The 20164-nt window shown below is 46.9% G+C and overlaps 5 protein-coding genes across 5 annotated transcripts; 1 reads left to right on the top strand and 4 right to left on the bottom strand.

Annotated features, from left to right (window-relative positions):
• Positions 1–2: 2 nt before the first annotated feature.
• Positions 3–695, bottom strand: LOC128275612 (protein JTB). Its single transcript, XM_053014172.1, has 3 exons — positions 570–695; positions 235–468; positions 3–159 (listed from the first exon to the last, which is right to left on the bottom strand). The coding sequence occupies exons 1-3, from the start codon at positions 623–625 to the stop codon at positions 3–5; spliced, it is 447 nt and encodes a 148-aa protein (XP_052870132.1). The 5' UTR covers positions 626–695.
• A 215-nt stretch (positions 696–910) lies between these two features.
• On the bottom strand, positions 911–4958 carry LOC128271030 (structural maintenance of chromosomes protein 3-like). Its single transcript, XM_053008460.1, has 6 exons — positions 4944–4958; positions 4768–4882; positions 4537–4676; positions 1984–4379; positions 1692–1923; positions 911–1621 (listed from the first exon to the last, which is right to left on the bottom strand). Exons 1-6 carry the CDS (start codon positions 4956–4958, stop codon positions 911–913), a joined length of 3609 nt encoding a protein of 1202 aa, XP_052864420.1.
• Positions 4959–5175: 217 nt separating this feature from the next.
• On the bottom strand, positions 5176–6739 carry LOC128271029 (cell cycle checkpoint protein RAD17). The gene is made up of 4 exons (XM_053008459.1): positions 5824–6739; positions 5563–5753; positions 5368–5489; positions 5176–5311 (listed from the first exon to the last, which is right to left on the bottom strand). Exons 1-4 carry the CDS (start codon positions 6737–6739, stop codon positions 5176–5178), a joined length of 1365 nt encoding a protein of 454 aa, XP_052864419.1.
• Positions 6740–7281: 542 nt separating this feature from the next.
• Positions 7282–11355, top strand: LOC128271027 (integrator complex subunit 6-like). The gene is made up of 2 exons (XM_053008458.1): positions 7282–9388; positions 11330–11355. Exons 1-2 carry the CDS (start codon positions 7282–7284, stop codon positions 11353–11355), a joined length of 2133 nt encoding a protein of 710 aa, XP_052864418.1.
• Positions 11356–14241: 2886 nt separating this feature from the next.
• LOC128271026 (uncharacterized) lies at positions 14242–20034 on the bottom strand. Its single transcript, XM_053008457.1, has 13 exons — positions 19986–20034; positions 19683–19918; positions 19474–19604; positions 19061–19398; positions 18580–18998; positions 18453–18518; positions 18253–18388; positions 17716–17781; positions 17417–17649; positions 16874–17345; positions 15217–15656; positions 14679–14744; positions 14242–14611 (listed from the first exon to the last, which is right to left on the bottom strand). Exons 1-13 carry the CDS (start codon positions 20032–20034, stop codon positions 14450–14452), a joined length of 2814 nt encoding a protein of 937 aa, XP_052864417.1. The 3' UTR covers positions 14242–14449.
• Between the last annotated feature and the right edge of the window lie 130 nt (positions 20035–20164).

Genomic DNA, 20164 nt, shown 5'->3' with positions numbered 1-20164 from the left:
GCTTAGGCGCCCAGCTCGCGTTGAATTCTTAGCATCGCCCTTCGGTTGAGCGTTTTTTGCCGCAAAAAGGATATGGCGGCCGATAGCGTACCGACGATGGTAAGTGAAATTTGGAACGACCAATAATGCCGCTCATCCAGCCATGCGACTCGATCACAGCTGTTTGGAGGAAGACAAGTGGAGAGTTAGGACTTATGCTCGGCCATGTAGGGGTTCACCGTCAGGCCCACTGACCTGCGAGTTACGATTTCTCCGCTGATGCACTTTAGCACCTCCTTGTTGTGCGTGTGGACGCAAACGCCTTGCGATTTGCTCGCTATTTCGAACGCTGTACACGGATGGCAATCGTTGATCACTTCGTAGGTTTCTCGCATCCAGCAAGTTGAATTATTCTCGATCACAAACTCCTGCCGACGAGAGCCCGCTTTCATCCATTTCGATTCGATGATCAGTACAACAATGGTTAGTCTAACGATTGGAGCGAAACGAGGGCAGATTAGGACTGGCTTTGGCAGAGGAATTTTAGGCGGGATAAAGGGAGGCCAAAAGGTGATACAATTCCTACTCACAGTATGAGGCAACTAATTCCAAATACCATGCGTTTTTTAGACAGATTTTCTATCATGGTTGAGGAAATGCACAACAGAAAACGTTGACTAATTGTTATCGTTTCCCATTGTTTTCGTGTTGTTAACTTTTTCCCTCTTCCAACACTTCAACGATGACACCTACTGTCAAATTATGGTCAGCGACCAAGGTTACTAAATGATACATTTCAAAGGTTCTCTAAATCATGCACCGTTTAATTACTGAAATTCTCCAGTTTATTAATCCTGTTTGCTTAAAGTAAAATAATAAATAAGGTAGTACTTCGTAAGTACGAAAATCTTCCAGTATCTTCATCACTCCTCTAACCGTGTACGGTTGTATCGGTGATGAAATCTTCCGCTTGCTCCTTTGATACTTTGTCGATGTGGCTTATTTTATTCCGACAGCGTACCCCGTAGAATTGCTGTGCTTGCGTGAGAAGCTCCGGCCGGAACGTGGTGGTTATGAACTGCGACTGGTTGCTCAGTTCTCCTATAATGCTGGCTACCTTTCGACGATACTGCAAGTCCAATGCTTGATCGATTTCGTCAAACAAGTAAAACGGAGCGGGATTAAATTGCTGAAGGGCAAAGATCAACGCAAGGGACACCACCGTCTTTTGGCCGCCCGAAAGCTGGCTCATTTCGCACATATCGGTTCCATCACCGGCGAACGCAACTTGAATCCCAATGCCCGTGTACCGATCTGAGCTGGGCTGGTTATTATTTTCATCATCGTTGTCTGCAGCAGTGCGCAGCGTCAAATAACCATTGCCCGCCGGTACAAGCTTTTTGAAAATCGTTCCAAAGTTACGATTTACATTGTTGAACGTCGTTTCGATAGTTTCCGCCCGGTACGTCTCTAGCTCGCAGAGGCTGCTTTCTAATATCTCCCTGGCTTTGCCTAACTCATCCAAGCGTATGTAGTTTTGTTTCATATCGGACGATAGTCTTAAAAATTCTTCGATTGCCGTTTGGTTTATGGAGCCGATTTTCTCCAACTTTTTCTTGGTACGGTCCAACTGGGACATAAGCTGTAGGTAAAAAACAAAACAAGAGACCATTATGTGCTTTCCATCGAATCAGGCAATTCTGCTTGCTCACCTCCTTCATGCTGGAGTTATGGAATTTCGGGTCCACAGATGGTAATGCTCCAAGGTTCGCCATCTTTTCTGCGATATCTCCAAGCTTCATTCCTAGTGTGGACCGGTTAATGGTGCGAGGATTCAAGTGTTGACTATTTTCGGCCTTATCCTCTTCAAGGCTTCGTAGCGTCTGCACAGACGCGTCCACTTCTTTCATATTATTTTGCAATTCAATCGATTCGGCAGCAATGCTAAATTTCCGAAGACAGAAGCGTCATTTTTGGACCTCTTTAAAGTCCCCATTTACTTACCGCTTTTCACATTCATCTTTCTGGTGCTGTACGGCTCGAATTTTGTTTTCTAATTCAGCTGTTTGCTGGCGGCATATATCGATGCTGTTCGCGATATCGGCGTGCAGTGTATTCGAGTCGAGTGGCTTACACAATTCCTCTCGTTGGCGCAAGAGATTAGAGTGCAGCAGGTTATTCAACTTATTTTTGGCAACTTCAACATCCAGGCGCTCCGTGAACGTCTCATGCTTGCGCGCTTCAAGTTGGCGTATTTTGTTGTCCAGTTTTTGTAAAGTTTGCTGTTCAACTTGCGAAAGGTGCTGCTGGTTCATGTCTTTTCCGAGCTCGTCGGACAATGCTTTCCGGTGCCGTAATAGCAATTCAATTTCCGTTCGAGTAGTTCGCACTCTGCTTTCGTTGTTCGTGGCCTGTTCGCTCTGCTGGTGAAATCGTTCGGGAAGGCGTTGTTTTTCCTCCAGCGACATTGCAATACTTTTCCCCAGTTTGTTGAGTTTCAATTCTACATTATCTAACTCTTGGTCACAACCCTCGAGGTCCCTGGCATTGCTGGCCAGAAGTTCCTGCCGGGCAAGTAGCTGCTCTTCCATTTGAGTGATCTTTGCACGGGTATCCATTACCTGACAGTGAAGTCGCAGTATCGACACATGATACCTATGGTGTCCACCTTTCATAGGGCCACTACTGCGAACCTGATCACCCTCGTAGGTGACACACGCCAGCGCGGACCGCTTCGCTACTTGCGTGGCTAATTCTAGATCGTTGCAGAGCAACGTTCTACCGAAAATGTGTTGGTACACTAGCTCAAAGCGCTGGTCGTACTTCAGCAAGGAAATGAGTGGCACAAGGTCATCGTTACCAGCAGGATACTGAATCTTTTTTCCGTTGAGACGATTCAACGGCATGAAGTGCAGCTCGCCTGGTAGTTTACATTCGTTAAACTTTCGCAACATCTTTGCAGATATCTGATCGGTTGCCACGATATGGTAGAATAATTGATTGCCGGCAGTTACCTCTACGGCTTGTTCAATGTTGGAAGGGCAGCTGAAATTATCTGCCACTAGCCCATAATATCCATCGACAACGTGCTGTTGCGCTGCACCCTGGGAGCGAAACCAGTCCAGCACCTTGTGCGCCGAATCACAGCCGATCCGCGTCGCCTTCCCGATTCGCTTGCACAGATTCTGATCCAGTTTCGCGTGATCGTCCTCACTGGCACACAGCTGCTGCATTAGTAATGATTCGTTAGCAAGCAATTGTTCAATCGACGTCTGGTAACGGATTCGAGCAACTTTTAGCTCATTCAATCGCATCTTGTACTTGGCGTCTTCCTGCAACATTCTTTCGTACACTTGCTGTTGCTTTCCAATAATCTTGCTCTGCAGTTTACACTTTTCCGAGCCTATGTTGAACTCTCGTTCGGCTTCCAGCAGAACTGATTGCTTACTGGCAATCTGGTCCTTCAGCTCGACCAGTTCCTTGTTCAGCCAGTGATCTCTTTCCACTTGCGAAGCAAACTGGCTACTACGTCGCAACTTATCCAATAGCTCGTTTCGCTGCTGCTTTCTTTTTAGTAGTTTGCCGTTCAGGACATCTTCCTCTTTGGCGAGGTTGGCGTGCTGGCGCGACAGTTTCGTAAATTTATCCTCACGAAACGCAATTTCTTTGTTCAATTCACTTAACCGTGACTGCAAGTCCTCTTTGCTTGTAGTTTCGCGCGTTCGTTCTCCATACAGATCCGAAAGCTTCAGCTCTAGGGCCGCTTTTCGTTTTTCCAGCGAATTGTGCTCCTGTGTGAGGACGATCTGCGTTTGTTTTTCATTTTCCAGCTTCCTTTGGATGGTCATCAAAATCCTTTCTTTTTGGTCTATCTCCTTCCTGAGCCGTTGCGTTTTCTTTTCTAATTCTTGTTTCGTCTCCTCTAGGGTGCTCTTATTCAAGTCCAACGCGTTAATCTCTGCGCTTGTTTCCATATGTTCCTTCTCCAGTATGACCCATTCCAAGGCGCGACGATCTTTGTCCAATCGGTCGTAATTTTCCAGCACACCCTTCTCTTTAGCCAGGGCGTTCATGTGTTGCTGGATGGTGGATAAACTCTTGTTAATGTGCTTCATGTCCTCGCAGGACGTTTTCAATAGTTTCAGCGAGTTTTGACGTCGCTCATTGTACACCCGTATGTCGGCTATTTCGAACAAAACCTGCAAAAGCTGCGGCGGTCGTGCCGTAGCAAATTTGTTGATCTTGCCTTGCTTGACGATGTAGTACGGGTTTGAGATTGATAAACCGAGAGTTTCCAAAAATTCTACTATTTCTTTCCTCGGGGTTACTTTTCCGTTGAGCAAGTACTGATCCATGCTTTTTGTGATTGTACGTCTTACTCGAATGTCTTGCTCACCTCGCTGAAAATTGACAAATTTGTACATTGGTTAGACATGACGCAATGAATACATGATTCTGTCTCTTCAATTTGCTAGTGCAATTTTTGCTGTCGCTTGCGATAAAATGTGTCGTAATCAAAGAAGCCATTTAGAAACGACCAAGACACTTCAATCGTACCTGTATCGGACAGTTGGAGTTGTCGAACACAATTTCTACGAATGCCGTGGCCGATCTGGAAGCTACTTCTTTGTTTATCAACGCCATTCGTTGACCGGAGGGAATATTGTTAAACTCGTCACTAATCACAAACTCTATGGCTGAAAACGAGATGAAAAATGCACGAGAAAGAACACAAAAACTATACGATGCTCTTCGTCACAGGGCACAGAATCGATCGGCTTAGCTTACCGCTGAAAAAGTTGCTTTTGCCTGAACTGTTGCGTCCAATGACCACGTTGTGCCGTTTATCAAATGGGTCAACAACCGTTTTATGGCCATAGCTTTTAAACCCCTGAATTACAACCTGCGGAGAAAAATCGAAGATTACAGAGGTGGACGAACAGTCGGCGCACACGTAGGTTCACCTGCTTTATATACATTTTAACCGTAAACAAAACCGAGCTCCGCACAGTTTGACGATCTACTTTCTACTGAACGAAAACTAGATCTTGTTGCGAATTTCTTTGTTCTTTATACAGTGCATGGCAGAAGTGTGGCAACAGACTCCGGGGAACGAGTTGCTGTCGCTTGTGTTCAATTGAAATAACGCGATGCAAATTTCTGATACAAACAGACATACTTTATTATGAGAATATTCTATGAAGAGTTGATTTTATTCGTTTCGTTTTGTATGAGCGACACAAATCCTTTATACTCGGCAGCAAACAGCTTCGGTGTAACGGGGCGAATAATAAGTCCGGCTTTAACGAATTCTTCTGTGTACGCTGGAGTGCTGCAACGAAAGGCAATTATTAGCAAACGAGTGGCTATGATAAAGAAACAGCGTACTTGCAATGCTGCTGTATGGTTATTTTCTTTTTGATCTGAAACCAGCTGTGAGCCGTTTGCTCATTGTTAACCATGATACCTCGAACAGCAAGGTTTAGGCCGCTTACCGCAAGTTGATCGGTCTGAAAGTTCAGAGCACAAATCATAAATTATATGCATATACCGTTTGAAGATAGCTTTCTATCGCGAACGCACGCGGTACTCGTTCATAATGACATCGGCCATTGTTAGCGCGTCGGATGCCGCTGCTAAACAGTGAACATCGGAACAGCGTGTAACGTAGTTGGAGTGAAGCAAGGATATAATGGCCGTCGGTTGCGTTACGAAACAATCTCCAATATCCTCGGGGGCATGCAGAAACCGTGAGGTGGCATCATTTTTAACATCTGAAATGCACATTTCAACGGATGATAAAGAATTGTCGGGAATAAACTAGCGTTAGTACATTAATCTTACACTTTGGGTGCAGGATTCGCCCGAGGCCGTGCATGAGCGTCAAATTTTCTCCTAGACCCAACGCACTTTTACCGCGCTTCGTATCCGGTCCACTTTTGGGGACCATTGGGTTGAATTTGGGATTACTGCCCGATTTCAAGCAGCTAAAGAGATAGTTGAGGCAGCAGTTTCGCAAATCTCCCTGCGAGGAAGCAATAATGTTTTCTTCAATGTCCTTCGGTGGTACACGGAAACGTTTCGCTAGATCCGTGTCATCCTTAATCAAACCGGAGATGCGCTTTACCGCTTTTCTCATCAACGACACCGAAACGGCGTTAAATTTGATAGTGTGAATTTGGAAACCCTCAACGACGGACGGCGGAAACAGATTCAATGCAACGTCCAACGTTTTGCTCGAGGCATCGGTGGTGATGAAAACGATCGGAGTAGTGCTACGCTCTCGGTACTGTTCCAGTGTGTCGTGAAAGGTTGAGGGAGTGCGCAGCAGTGAGTTGGGAAAGTCTTTCACCAACAAAAGCCGGCCACTGTCCGTTCCGGGGGAGCTAAACAATGAACAGTAACGCGAGCTTTTGTGAAGAAAGTCGACGAACTGTTGTTTCTGAGAGGGTCGACTTTTTCTATGTTCCCTGCCATCGAAATCGAATTGATCGTCGTAGAACAGCTCAACGTCTACCGGCGTCACCCATTCCATTACGTCGAACTGAAGCTGTTTTGCGATCGTTTTCACACAAATGCTCTTTCCGCTGCCGGATGGCCCCGTCACTAGCAAAATTTGCTTCGCATCGTTCTGTTCCGTGTCGCGCTGCTGCAGCAGCCAGTGTTTGATCTCTTCGATTTTTTTCACATGAATCGCTAGGTCCGTCTCTTTCGAAGGTTCGAACTGCTGTATTAAATCGGCATTGCGCTTGCTTTGCATCTTTGCTTGACGTAGATAAAACAGCCCCACGGTTCGATAATATTCTCCGTGCCTTGACAAGATACCCTTTCTGAAATGGAAGTACGGCAATTTATGCAAAAAGTATCCGTTGATCTAACTTGTTTCACTATTTTGAAACCACATGCCAGTGTAAACAATGTGCGCGTTACGTCAAAGTATAGAATGGAACAAGGTTGCTATAAGAAAGGAAGCTTCGCAGCTAATTGCTTTGCCTTTACGGGTAAAGAAATGTTTTCTCCACTTTACTTTCCTTTTTTTACAAGTTTCCTCATAACTGCAAACGGTGAATAGATATAACATTACTAATAATTAGTGGAGCGTGCCAATGTTTTACGCGTTTAATGGTCGAGAAACAACAAGCTTGAATCAGTTGATCGGCAAACTGTCATTGTCATGTGGCGCATTCTCGCGTTCATTCGCAAGCAATGTTTTTAGGTGAACGCATCATTGTGGAAAGTTTTAGTTTAACTTTGTTGTTTCTTTACAGCCTATAGAAATTAACAGACCATCTTGAGACCATCATGACCATAATACTTTTTTTGGTCGATACCTCCGCGTCCATGTGCCAGAAAGCGTTAGTCAATGGAGTTCAGAAGTCATACTTGGATATAGCAAAGGAAGCAGTAGAAACGTTCTTGAATATTCGCCAACGATGTCAGGATTGCTTGTGTGATCGTTATATGTTGCTAACGTTCGAAGATCCGCCCAACAACGTAAAAGCAGGATGGAAGGAGAACCACGCGACGTTTATGCGCGAGCTGAGAAATCTGCAAAGCAACGGTCTTACACCGATGGGTAAGGCGTTGAAAAATGCGCTCGATTTGCTCAATCTGAATCGCGTTCAATCCGGTATCGATACCTACGGCCAGGGCAGGTGCCCGTACTACCTGGAACCGTCGATAATCGTCGTGCTTACGGATGGCGGAAAATATGCGTTCCGAAACGGTGTACAGCAGGAAATCATCCTACCGTTGAACGCGCAAACGCCCGGAACGAAACTTACCAAGGAACCTTTCCGATGGGATCAGAGACTGTTTTCGCTTGTCTTGCGGATGCCGGGCAATCGTGTGGACGAGCGACTGCAAGGCAAAGCGCCACACGATGAATCGATGATAGAAAAAATGTGCGAAGTAACTGGCGGCAGGTCGTACAAAATTAAATCGGACTACGTGCTTAACGAAAGCCTTGAAAGCCTGGTCCAACAGATTCGACCGGGTGTTATGATCCATTTCGACCAAGTCATTGCACAGAACGGGGTCCGTGCGATCGACATTCAGCCTACTAAACGTATGATTTACGTGCCAAAACAAAATCCTTCGCAGAAAACGTTTCCAGTGGGATATTGGCCGATACCGGAAGCATATTGGCCCAATCCCACGCTAACCAGCCTGCCGCCTCGAGATGCACACCCGAGGATCAACGTAATTTGGCCAAGCTGCGACGAGCCGCAGATGTTGCGTAATTTTCCGATCGACAGATACGAAGTTGAAACATGCCCACTTACGGCACACATTATATCGAAGAAGGAAACAAACAAAATATGGCCCCTGCTTATAGCGACGGAGGTGCAGGTGCAGGGCGAAATGCCTTTTGGTTACTTGAAGGCCAGCAGCACGCATACCCACCTAGTGCATCTCTACGTGATGCCATATAACTATCAAATGTTAGTGCCCTTGATCAACGATCTGGTTCACAAGTTCAATTTCAACCCACCGACCGAGTGGGTGTGTAAGTTTACCAGCTATGTGAAAACGATTCCACAGTACTACTGTCCTTTCTTAAGGCGAGCACTCGCCACTACGCTCAATGTTCCGCACCAGTTGATTCAATACATATTACCCGAAAGCCTTGACAGTTTCCTGAGTCCGTCGGTTGCGAATTATTTGAAGCACATGAAAAATACTGCCAAACAGGATCAGGAGCACCTGTGTCTGCGGGTTCTGAACCACCTAAAAGAACCCAAACAACCGTTCCGTCAGATTGGAACAGTAACAATAAACGCGAGCGTGCAGCGGAAGCGTGACACTGTTTCGCACCCGATGCTTAAGGACACCTTCACCAAAATGCATATGGAAACCGCTAATTATGACAACTTCTCGATTATGATACCTAGTACCGTACGTACGGCCACTATCAGTAACTGCCGTGATCCTTATGAGATAACCCGAGGAGAGTTGCTTGATGGGCTGGCACGAATGAGACACTGTTTCTTCCGCTTGTCAACGGGAAATATTACCCTGTTCACGAAAGACTCTGGTCACTGCTTGCCGATCTCTAACATGGGTAACTACCAAGCCTATCTCAAGAATAAACCAACGTCGCTGCGGCAGCTAGAACCAACCAATATTTGCCAGCACTTGTTCGGAAATCCTTATAAGAAAAATAAAAGCATAGTAATGGTGGACGAGGCGGATCTTAACGATGTGGGGTCTCTGAAATCAGTGCCCACCGTTAGGCACCATGGTGGCTCTCAGAGGAAAACCGACGAAAAGAACACTGCGTCCCGAATGAAAGGCCAAAAACGAAAGGCTGGTCCGATCCACAAAGACTATGTGTTCAAGAGATTGGTGCCGACTAATAGATTTTCTACGGGTGATGTAAAGTCAGAACTGATTGCGACTGATTGCGGTAGCGGCAGTGAAACTAAGTCCCACTCGGAATGTTTAGTAGTTTCGCATGCTGATACGGGTGAAGTACCCGCAACGAGCGGTTCCCTCCGAGAAAACGTGCATAACACTGTAGCGCTCGAAGATGTTTCATATGCAGTTGAAATGGATGCTAATTCTCGAGATAATAACTACTTCAAGCATGATGTTACAACGGAGCAAGGTCCGGCTGCTAGGGTAGTTGCTCAATTAAGCCTTCCTGCTATCAGTATCCAGACAGTTGTCCTTGACAGTCCTTTAATCAATTCATGTCCACATGTTGTTCAAAAAGTTTCACCTTCGCGGATAAATGAAGAGGAGGACAACACATATGCCCAAGATGATCAAAGTTCATGCCTGGAAACATCTTCAGTGTCCGATAATTCCTCTTTCCAAGGAGCCCCTCTCAAAGAGCCGCCCGATGCGAAAGAACCTACCGGGTGTCGAACGGTAGATCCGGTGAAAGTGAACAGAGTGCGAGCCGAACAACAAGTACACTATGAGTCACACCGAACCTTGGATCAGTTCAAGCAGCAGCAACAAGAAGAAACACCATGTCAAGCGCAACATATGACTTTGCAGACTCCTGAACTACCGCAACTAGAACTAGAACATGGCCATTCGTTAACGATAAAACAGTCACCGCTGTCGCCCACTGCACCTTCGATTTCGATTTCGCTCTCATCTGCTGAAGACGTTGCCGATAAGAGCGATGTGCTTAATATATCTAACGTTATCAAAACCTGCTGTAATGAGGACAATGCTACTGAGGAAGAAGAAAGGCTGGAGAGAAAGCCTTTGGATAAATGTGCATCGCTGGACTCTTTTACCGGCGTAAGACCAAATGAACAAGAGAATGTTAATTTTGCAGAGTTGTCCATTATTGAAATGTCGGGCTCTAATGCGCCGCTGCCGCATTTTAGCATCAGCCCCACGTTTTACGGGGTCTCCGATGAAGAGCCCTGCTTAGAGCAAGTAGAAGAACTGAATCTCAAAATACGTAACATAATTTTCAAAAACATTCGTCGTCCCGGTCGAGATTATTCGGATACGCTGAATCATCTGGCGCTAGTACAAGGAAATCGTTCGACACGGCAAGAATTTGTCAGTATGTGCATTAGCGAAGCGAAGCGCTTCCGGCGATATCGTATGGTTGTTTGCATTCAAAACTGGTGGGACAGGACTGGGGGACAGGTCGCGCGAATCAACACGCTTTCGCCCAATCAGACTCCGTTTAACATTAGCAACAGTCGTCAACCACTTCAGCAGTTGTAATTTTTCAAGGGTTTTTCAAGCAGATGATATTCAATGAGTGTCTCTCCGATGGCACACGATTAGCGGGTCGTAGTAACGACAAAGAGAACAACACAATCAAAACTAGACGAATAAAAAAATCAAATTTCAATTGAAATCGTAGAAGCATCATGGAAAAGTAGGTGAAAACATGAATTTGTAGCAATGAATATTAGTAGCTTTGTTACTGTCCAGAATCAACTGTCGCACTTAAAGCAATTTGTGCTGTAGTACGTAGTTTTAGGTAAAAATCCAAACCCACATCATCATCTTTATCATTCTCTGGTGGTTACTACTAATAAACGACTGAAAAAGTACAAATATTGTTTGGTAATCGAAACACATCGTGTAGACTTGTTCTTTTGATTCGAATGACGCTGAATTAGTTGTATAAAGTAAACCACGTAAGTAACTCCCGATGTAGAAAGTTGTTTGAAATTTTAAATGATTTTCCAGCCTAATATACTGTTATACTGTAAGAAAAACGCCTTTTAAAGATGCTGTCAGTGAATCATGTTGAAAAGGAAGAAAGCAGAATTGACCATCAATACCCAATCAATACCCAGAGGCCCAATACCAAGAACGTGTTTCGAGAGGTTTACTGAATGTTAATCTTTCCGCTCTCATGCAGTCTTCATTAAGACATCAACCGAGTAGGATTGTCGGCAAGTGCTCTATCTACCACTGTTGGACGACAATTGTGTCCAGTTAGTTTCCGCAGTAAGTAGAAAGCTATAACGAAATTACACTGTGTAAAAGAATTTGTTGGTAGATGTATAACAATAGAGGATAATTTGTTGAATTCGTGATTTAACTTAGCTCAATAACTAGTGAGTGCTGCTGCGCAGCACACAAATAGGATACTCTACCAGCAAGAAATTTCAGTGTTGAATATGTAGTGTATTTCAAAACTAGAAGAAAACGATGTCTTGATTGAAAGTTTTTAGATTGTAAGTTGTCAGATTCGTTGGTTAGGTTCTTACGTCGATTGTTCGTGCTAGACTAAAAAACACAAAGAAAGATCCGTTGAGAGGGTAGTCTTGTTTGGTCATGTCACATACTGTAAAGTATTTAGTAAATGAAAATTTTAACGATATTAGATCATCTTTCTTCACAGTACGTGTCAGTCAGTCGGTTGCTAAGATGCATCTCCACGCTGAACCCAATGTTCTGGTATCTTTGTTGAGGGTCGAGATCGTAATTCCAGTAACCATGATTGTATTGTTTCAATTCCAATCCTAAATATGAATTAACTACGAATTGGTCCGTTGCCGAATTCCCTGATTGTGAAACTGGCAGTGCTGCCCAGTTAGTTTTTTACAACAATGGCACAAACATGTTTTCATTACCATAATTATTCTTTTTTACAGCCACATCGATACAACTATTTCGAGTAATAACATCGCCTGATATTATGACTATTCGGCACTTAAAATCATTTATGGAGCAGCAGATTAACGATGGAACGTATTTTGTGGACATTTTACATGAAATACAGTACGTGGACATTTGATATTGTAACACATTACTTAAATTGAATAACATTCGTTTTTGTTTCCTACTTTTTGAACAGAAAAGCTAAAGAGCGCTCGAAGGAGCCCATAATTGTGGTGGACTGGGTGATGCTGTCTAAAATGTTTCACTCGGATAAGGTGAGCATGTTGTGTGGAATGCAGCTTGCTTTGGCCGAACAAAGAGTCGACGAATTATTTCGCCGGTTGACCACGGCTGGAGCAAAGCTGATATTCTTTTGCTGTGGCGCATTGGAAAAGACAAACTACCAAGTGTGGACCGTAAAGCAAAATGAATACTACATGGATAAGATAGATATTATCGATGATGTGGACAACGGCCTCCCATTAAAAGAAATAGCTTTGAAACATGAGCACAATTCGTGTCTTCATAAAAATAGCTGCCTAAAGCTGAACTCTATTGTCAAGAAACATGGCACAATCGTCTCATCGATTACAAAGTATGTGCCCAAGGAGTTGGCAGCTTACGCAATGGAGCACGACGCGTTTGCGATCATTTCTGAAAACACAGATTTCCTCATCTTTCACGGAGACTGGCAACTCTGGTCACCTGCAATTGATTTGAAGGAGCTGACAACCCTAGAATACAACAGGGATGCTTTGTTGCGAGATCTCAGATTACAAAGGAACAACATGCCGTTTTGGGCAACAATTTGCGGTAATAACTTCTTCAGGTACGAAGAGGTCGAACCGTTTCACAAAACTCTTGGTAAGGGCCAAAGCAAGCTTTATAAGTTGGCGGACTTTGTGCAGAGACTTCCGAGGGAGAAAAATGTCAGCAACAAGACCATACAGAATGTTTTGGCAATCGTTTATAAAAGACGTTCCATTCCTGAAGATGCTGTCAAATGGTTCAAAGAAAGTTTAAATTTCTACAGTATGGTACGTACAGCAAATACGGTCCAGTTATACGCAGTCTGATCCGAAAAATTTCTGTTCTTCCATTTTTGTTCTAGGACATGAAACCAGCGGCCCCGGTCAATGAAGGAAGGGCATATTCTCTGATGGAAGGAGTTGTTTTAAAACGAAAATATCACTATGTCATAGAAAGTATTCTGTGTGGTGAGCCACTAGGTATAACCGTGTACGTTATTGACACACGATCTAAGCAAGAGATTGGCTGCCACTTTGAAATCATCACAACTCTGATGGCGCGCATTGCTGGTGTTGTTCTATTCCACCGACGGGATGCGCCGAAGGACGTGATAATAGTAACCAAACGGAGCTATCTCGAACCATTCGATTACTATTCCGTTCCAGTGATATATCCTGCCGGTATAGAGCCTCCCCAGCTTTCCGAACTTCTATCGGAGGATGGCTGGATGATGACAGAGCTTCTGGAGCGTAAGCTTCAGTTACTAAGATGGGTCTGTTCCGAGCACATAACAGATCAAGCGGTTCTGGCAGTTCCAAAAGAACTAACCGTCACAGTACTTGCCCTAGTGATCTTAAGGGAATTTCGTGCATTACACGTTTTCGAAGCCGATTTGCTACTGTGGATCGCTCATGAACTGACGACTGATATGTTCGATCCGTCCTGCGAACCGCAGCCCGTTTGTGTCGATCCGCGTGCTTTTCGTGTGGTGTTTCTGTATCAGTCAATTTATTGGAATGTTCTTCGTGCTGCCAAAGTGCTGGATCTACCCGTTGAATATCGCCTAACGCCACCTTACGATGGGCATCGCTTCCATAACTGCTACGCCGCCTGGCGAGATGAGCGATCGAAAGGAGAGATAGAACAGATTTCTCGCTGGCGTTTGTACGACAAGGCTGTGGCCAAGGCTTAGGATACCAAACAGTAGGAATAGTGAAGCGTTCTGATAGAGCCTTTAAGTGATTACCATCAATCGACATCGTTCATCGATCAATTACGTTCTAGGTAACTTCCATTAGAGATCCTGTGAAATCTTATCCATTGATTTTTTTGTTTTCATTGCTCAAAACGTCTGCAATAAATAACACGAATATAATTGGATGCGAATTTGAAGAGCATTTATGTACATTACATTAAAGATGTGTTCAGTATGAAGCAGAATATAGTCCATGCTTCGCTACGCATAGCACGTGTTCGTGGAACAGTACAACAGTCACTAACGGCCTTAAATGAAATATTACATTCGTCATGCCACAAAATTTTAAAACGTGAAACATTTCCAATTGTATTCAAACCCTAACCGTGTGTAAAAAAACGTTGAAACTCATTTCGTGTGCTCATAATCTCATATCACCGGGTGCGGCAGACATTCAGTTTCCGGTATTAGTGCTTTTCCTTTCGTTTCCGGCAGAAACCCGGCGACCAAAGCGGCCCCAACCAGACAAACCATCGCCAGACAACCCATCGTACCCGGCAGTCCAACGTTGGTCAGCATCGGTGGAAAAATCTGTAACGTCGGCGAAAAAAGCAGGTGGGGTCGCTACTGTCCTTTAAGTGCGCTGTACGAAGCTTACCTTCAGCACTGCGAAGGCACAGAACGCGACGAGTGTCATGCAAATTGTGCTGCCGATGTTTCTCAGCTGCGGCCGACACGGAGAAAAGAGCGAAATAAATTAAAAACTGGCCGATGGTGGATTAGGCTGGGAAGCATAGCGTAGCAGAAAAAGCATAGGGAACATTCACCGCCGAACACGTTGAAGCGAAGGAGACGGACCCAGACACACACACACACACACGTTCCATCAGCATCCATCGAGCGCGGTCCATTATAATATATAGTAACGCAATAAAAACAAAAAAAAACGCAGACGAGCTGAACGAGCCAGTGCCCATGCGCCAATGTCAAGGTTACGGCTGTTTAGATAAACAGCGCTCCCCACACACACGCACACACGCAGATGGAGTCACTGACACACGTACATACACATACGCTGCCACATGCCGATCGGTTCCAAACAAAGTCTCGCCGATCGTGTCGAGACGATAAGCAGCGAGGCGAGCGATGGGCGCGAGAACAAGACAACAGTTGCAGAAAGAAAACGTAGAAGGTACCTTTGGGGGCAGAATTTCGGCCATCACGATGAACGGAACGGTGAGCAAACCAAGCGAGGCCAGCAGGATGCTGAACGAAAGGCTACCAAGGGGTACCAGTAGCTGGAGGGTGGAAGCGCTGGGTGTTGGTGGCCGGAATTGGACGTGGGCGGCTAGGGCGAGGTACCCGGCGGCCACCCCGAAGCAGGACGTGAGGAGTAGTGGCCGGCGGCCAACGCGGTCTACCAGCACCAGGGAAACGATCGTCCCGAGAAGCTGCACCGTGGCGAGTACGATGGCCGCCAGTGAGGTGGGCAATGTCTGGTGAGCCCCAGTTCCGACTCCCGTAGCCAGCTCGAAGATGGTAGCCGCGTACGTGATAAGGGCCAGCGATCCGCTGCACTGGTTCAGCAGCATCAGGAACACCGCCATCGAGAGTCCACGACGCGCCGGTTCCGTGCCTGGTGTCTCGAGCAAGTAAAGTGAATCGAAAAGAAAACGGAAGCAAGATTCCTGGATGATTCCCGCACTTCCAGAAACAATAGAATCCCAATCACGCTGCACCCTAAAAGCGTATTTCCTAAGGTTACGTAAGGCTTAATCGGCTCCAATTCGCCGGCTCAATCGGCTCCAATGCGCCGGCGATGGTAAAATACCACGCACGCGCAGCCGATAAGAGGTCTCCAAAATGAAGGAGCGAAATGAAAAATAAGTAAGAATTGATTGAAAACCCCATCAAACGCCCATTGGTTGCAGAGGAGTGCATTGCGTTGCAGCTGGGGCGACGTGATGATGCAATTTTGGTGCCCCCTCCAACAGTCTTCCTGCTTGGCTAAGGGTTCTGCGCGATCTCCGATGCCGCATCTGGGCCCGCCGATTGCGATTAGATTGGCGGAGCCTCGGTGGCGTGAAAAACGTGCCACTGGACCTGCGGCAATCGACGACGGCAGCAGCGAAAACATGAAACATCACCAAACAGAATCTGGCCCCAGTGGTCGGCGGTGCCCTTGCGGTTCGCTTATCTTTCAAGGTCAGGTTTGTTTGAATTCCCGCGGAATCTATATCGTGCCCATCATCGTTCCGCTTGGTTCCGCACCAATGGTCGGTCCGGTGGCCAAGGATCACGATAACGCGTGTGGCACCCCTGCCACAATCCACACACGAACACAACCTCTGTGTGTGACTTATCGAGTACATCATCGCTCTCGGCCATCATCAATAACGTCGTGGAAGGTGTTGCGTGCGATTACAGGAACGGCCTTTCCTAGTGAAACTATTTCCGTTTTTTGCATGACCATTTTAGGGTTTCAAGACCATTTTAGGGTTTCAAGCTAATCAAGTCACAACACATGTGTTTGCCAGGTAGTACCTTGCGACCTGATTGGTTGAACGGTGGGTTCTGATGACGTAACGGACGTCAAAAACTCTAGCTGGAAATGTGCCTAATCTGTTATGTCTTCTTCTATTCTCTGACATTACAAAGATGGTTTCAAAATGACACTAACCAAAATCTTCCGGCAGGTCTTGGCTTTACATTCTTACAAACGAAGACTAACAATTTTCCTGAATGGAATGATCAAAGTCCCTTAAATGAGAGTAACAACAACATTGGCGTAACCTCTGCTAGGGCATACTCTCAAAGGTTCTGCAACCGCAGCACCCGTGGTCTGGAACTCACCAAAGTCTTTCCACGATAGGCTGGCATCTTGCGAGATTCGTTCCTGCTCGATGACATCTTTCAGCCGTTGGAACTCCTTCCGAAATTGGTCCGACTTCTCCAGGTGGCCTCCGACGCCGCGGTAGAACATGAGAGATCGTTCCGCCCGTTCGTTACGAAGAACTCGCAGCAAACAGGCCGGTGTGTCAGGAAGAAAGGCCATGGCTAGGGCAAATAAGGCCGGTAGCACCAGCAACACCAGCGGCACCGTACCGAAGGACAACAGTCGCCCGACGATGAACGCTAGGACCGTCCCGAAGTTGAAACAGATTGGCAGCAGCGATCCGAGCATCCCACGTATGCGGCAGTCGGCTATTTCGGCCACAAACAGCGGCACAATGCGGATGATCCCACCGCCGGCAGCTCCGGCGAACACGCGCCCTAGGCATAGTTGGTACACATCGGTAGCAAACAGTACGCACAACCAGAACGCCTGAACGGAAGAGAACGGATGGAGATGACGGCCGTGCTCCGAAATAGCTACGCAGTTTTGGTGACACTCACAACATGCGGCACGGTAACCAGCTGGAGGGCCCTGCGTTTACCAAACCGATCGGCGAGTGCCCCGAAAAGTACGACACCGGTCATACCGCCCAGGCAGAGGGACGAACCGAGCCAGGACGTCTGCTCGACCGTCAGCGGGCCTCCGGCTAGATGCGTTTCGTTTGACTGCAGATATGGCAGCGAAGGTGACACCCAGCCCAAGGTGGTGCCATGCGCCAAGGCAATTATGTTCACTGCAATCGTGAAGAGGAGGGTTCGAGTCACTACACTTATGACACCGACTTACCGGCCGGACTTACCGACAAATGTGCCCAGAAATTGGTTCCGTATCGATGGAAACGAAAGAGGCTGCATTGCGTTGGAACGTTATCTAGCTGCAGGCCGTTGGTGGCCACTTCCGCAAACCGGTCGATAAGAAGAAACCCGACTCTGCGCTACCCTGGGACGGACTGATCTACGAACTGAACGGATGGTGATTCTTATCGTCCGGCGTAAGATCGTCAGCTGGAGAGGACCGCTTCTTTGGCAAACAGATACAGTAGCGTGACATTTTATCGCCCGATCCACTGATCCTCGAGATGCATTCTCACGTAAGATTAGCGCTGCAGTGGGCACGTTGCAACCTGCGGCTACCGTTGATAAACATCTACCAAACGATCTGTGCCGTAATGTACGTCAAACAACCTTTTGCAGTATTTATTATCGAATTTAGAGACCGCTAATTTGATCATAAATATTCATCACAAGTGTCGTAACTTTAAGAATAGGGTAAATTGCTGACATCGATCGTGACTTAACGCTCCTTGAATGCGATACGATCGGATCGCACTACGCACTCTGACCGTCAATAAGGCTTTTGCCTTTGGTTTCCGGAACGAGCATCAAGAGGACCGTACCGCCGACGAAGCAAACCCCAACGTAAATGCCGATGGCCCCGTACAGCTCTATGACTTCGACCATCACAGGGAATATCTGGAAATGTCGAAGTGCATTAGGGTATCAGAACTTGGACTGCCCAACCTCTGCTAGTGCTCACCTTAAGACTGATGAACGAGAATATGGTGACCGAAATCATGCTGAGTGTGTTGCCGACATTGCATATCTGAGGATAGGAGAGAGTAAAAACCTGAATTGTTACTCGGCGACGCTTAGGCCGAACCTACCTTCGGTGGTAGCAGTTCCGGTAGCACAAAGAACGGGATGCTGCTCAGTCCGATTGCGTACAGGTACGCCGTCAAGGAGAGTGCCACGATCGGAAACCACTGGTAGTTGGACAACCCTTCGGCACCGCCAATGGTGAGCCAGTTGAACACGGCGAGCAGCAAAAGCCCCAGGCCGATGCCGAAGGTCGAAATTACTAGCAGCACCTTACGGCCGACCACATCGATCAGGACGAACGACGATAATGTCCCGATGATCTGGATCGAGCCCATGATGATGGTGGACATGTTTGGGCTGAGTGTGGAACCGACCGTAGCAAAGATGCTGGCGGCGTACGTTAGAACCGTGAAGATGCCACAGAACTGGTTGACGAACATCAGAAACACCCCGATCGCAATCCCGAGCTTGGCCTCACGCGTCCCTGAGTAGGAGAAAGAAGCGATCCTGAAGCATTGCGCCACTACGAACCCCGTCACTACCTACGAAAGTCATCGAGGGTGATACGTGCGTTCTGCTGGGTGTTGGTCTCGATGAACTTTTTCATGATTTCAAACTGCTGACCGAAGGCGATCGATTTTTCCTCCACCGCTCGAACGCCCTGGTAGAACATGAAGGATTGCTCGGCCTGCATGAGGCGGCCACGCTTCAGGAGCGTTTGCGGGGTGTCCGGTATGAGGCACATGAGCAGTGTGAAGACGACTGGGAGCACCAGCACGACGAAGACGACCGTATGGTACGAAAGAATGTTACCGATCACGTACATCACCAGCATTCCGATGTTGTTCATCAGCGCCAGGAATGTGCCCAGGATGCCGCGGATCCTGAAACAGAAATTAAACCCCACTGGTGTGACGGTTGTGCTGCAAGGTACGAGGGAGTGTTGCGAAACAATCTACTTCTTGTCCGCAACGTCGGCCACGAAGAGCGGAAACACGACGATGATTCCTCCGCCCGTTAGTCCCGCCAGAAAACGAGCCAAGTACAGGTGGTACACGGACGTGGCCAAGTAAACCGTTATCCAAAACGCCTGGGGAAAATGGAAAGCAACTTGGAGTGCAGGTAGTAGGGGTAGTTGGGGTAGTGCAACCACTATATCTGGCCTTACCGAATGCGGAACGGCGAGAGCCTGAATGGTGCGCTTGATGCCCAGTTTTTCCACCAGAAAACTGTAGAGAAATGCTCCAAAGAGACCGCCCAGGCAAAGGATGGACCCGATCCACGATCCCTGCTCCACCGTGACCGGGCCAGACTCAAGGTGCGTTTGGTTCTCATCCATCAGCACCGGCAGATACGGTGACACCCACGCCAGGGCTGTCCCGTGCGACAGGTTGATGATGTTCACTGGGGTCGGGTAGAATGAGGGGTGACCTACGGTTATCGGTTATCGTGATCGTCGCCCTTTACTTACCAATGCATGTGGCGTAGACTTGGTTCCGTACACCGCTGGTGGCCTTCATTGTGCAAGTTACCACCTGGCGGTTACCAACAACTTCAGTCGGATCGGTCTGCTCAACAACGGCCGGACTCGTCTGCTTTAAATTTCGGACGTGATTCTCACGGCTGCTGCTGAGGTCCACCACAATCTGG

This window comes from Anopheles cruzii, chromosome 3, assembly GCF_943734635.1.
Source record: "Anopheles cruzii chromosome 3, idAnoCruzAS_RS32_06, whole genome shotgun sequence".
NCBI lineage: Eukaryota > Metazoa > Arthropoda > Insecta > Diptera > Culicidae > Anopheles > Anopheles cruzii.
The sequence above is the reverse complement of the archived record's forward strand: the minus strand, read 5'-3'. Positions and strand labels throughout refer to the sequence as shown.

Excerpts from the sequence above, each read along its gene's own strand:
- LOC128271026 (XM_053008457.1), bottom strand. The coding sequence starts at position 20,034 with ATGAAGGCCACCAGCGGTGTACGGAACCAAGTCTACGCCACATGCATT. Across the intron at positions 19,919-19,985 it reads AGTCTACGCCACATGCATTG|TGAACATCATCAACCTGTCG; the intron begins GTAAGTAAAGGG and ends ACCCGACCCCAG. Across the intron at positions 17,650-17,715 it reads ATTTCTGGGCACATTTGTCG|TGAACATAATTGCCTTGGCG; the intron begins GTAAGTCCGGCC and ends TCACGATTGCAG.
- LOC128271029 (XM_053008459.1), bottom strand. The coding sequence starts at position 6,739 with ATGCAAAGCAAGCGCAATGCCGATTTAATACAGCAGTTCGAACCTTCG. Across the intron at positions 5,490-5,562 it reads TCATTATGAACGAGTACCGC|ACCGATCAACTTGCGGTAAG; the intron begins GTGCGTTCGCGA and ends CTGAACTTTCAG. Across the intron at positions 5,312-5,367 it reads ACCATACAGCAGCATTGCAA|CACTCCAGCGTACACAGAAG; the intron begins GTACGCTGTTTC and ends CTTTCGTTGCAG.
- LOC128271027 (XM_053008458.1), top strand. The coding sequence starts at position 7,282 with ATGACCATAATACTTTTTTTGGTCGATACCTCCGCGTCCATGTGCCAG. Across the intron at positions 9,389-11,329 it reads ACTGATTGCGACTGATTGCG|TCTTCATTAAGACATCAACC; the intron begins GTAGCGGCAGTG and ends GCTCTCATGCAG.
- LOC128271030 (XM_053008460.1), bottom strand. Across the intron at positions 4,677-4,767 it reads CAAAAGCAACTTTTTCAGCG|CCATAGAGTTTGTGATTAGT; the intron begins GTAAGCTAAGCC and ends TCTCGTTTTCAG. Across the intron at positions 4,380-4,536 it reads ACTCCAACTGTCCGATACAG|CGAGGTGAGCAAGACATTCG; the intron begins GTACGATTGAAG and ends GTCAATTTTCAG.
- LOC128275612 (XM_053014172.1), bottom strand. The coding sequence starts at position 625 with ATGATAGAAAATCTGTCTAAAAAACGCATGGTATTTGGAATTAGTTGC. Across the intron at positions 469-569 it reads GGAATTAGTTGCCTCATACT|ACTAACCATTGTTGTACTGA; the intron begins GTGAGTAGGAAT and ends TCCAATCGTTAG. Across the intron at positions 160-234 it reads GGAGAAATCGTAACTCGCAG|CTGTGATCGAGTCGCATGGC; the intron begins GTCAGTGGGCCT and ends TCCTCCAAACAG.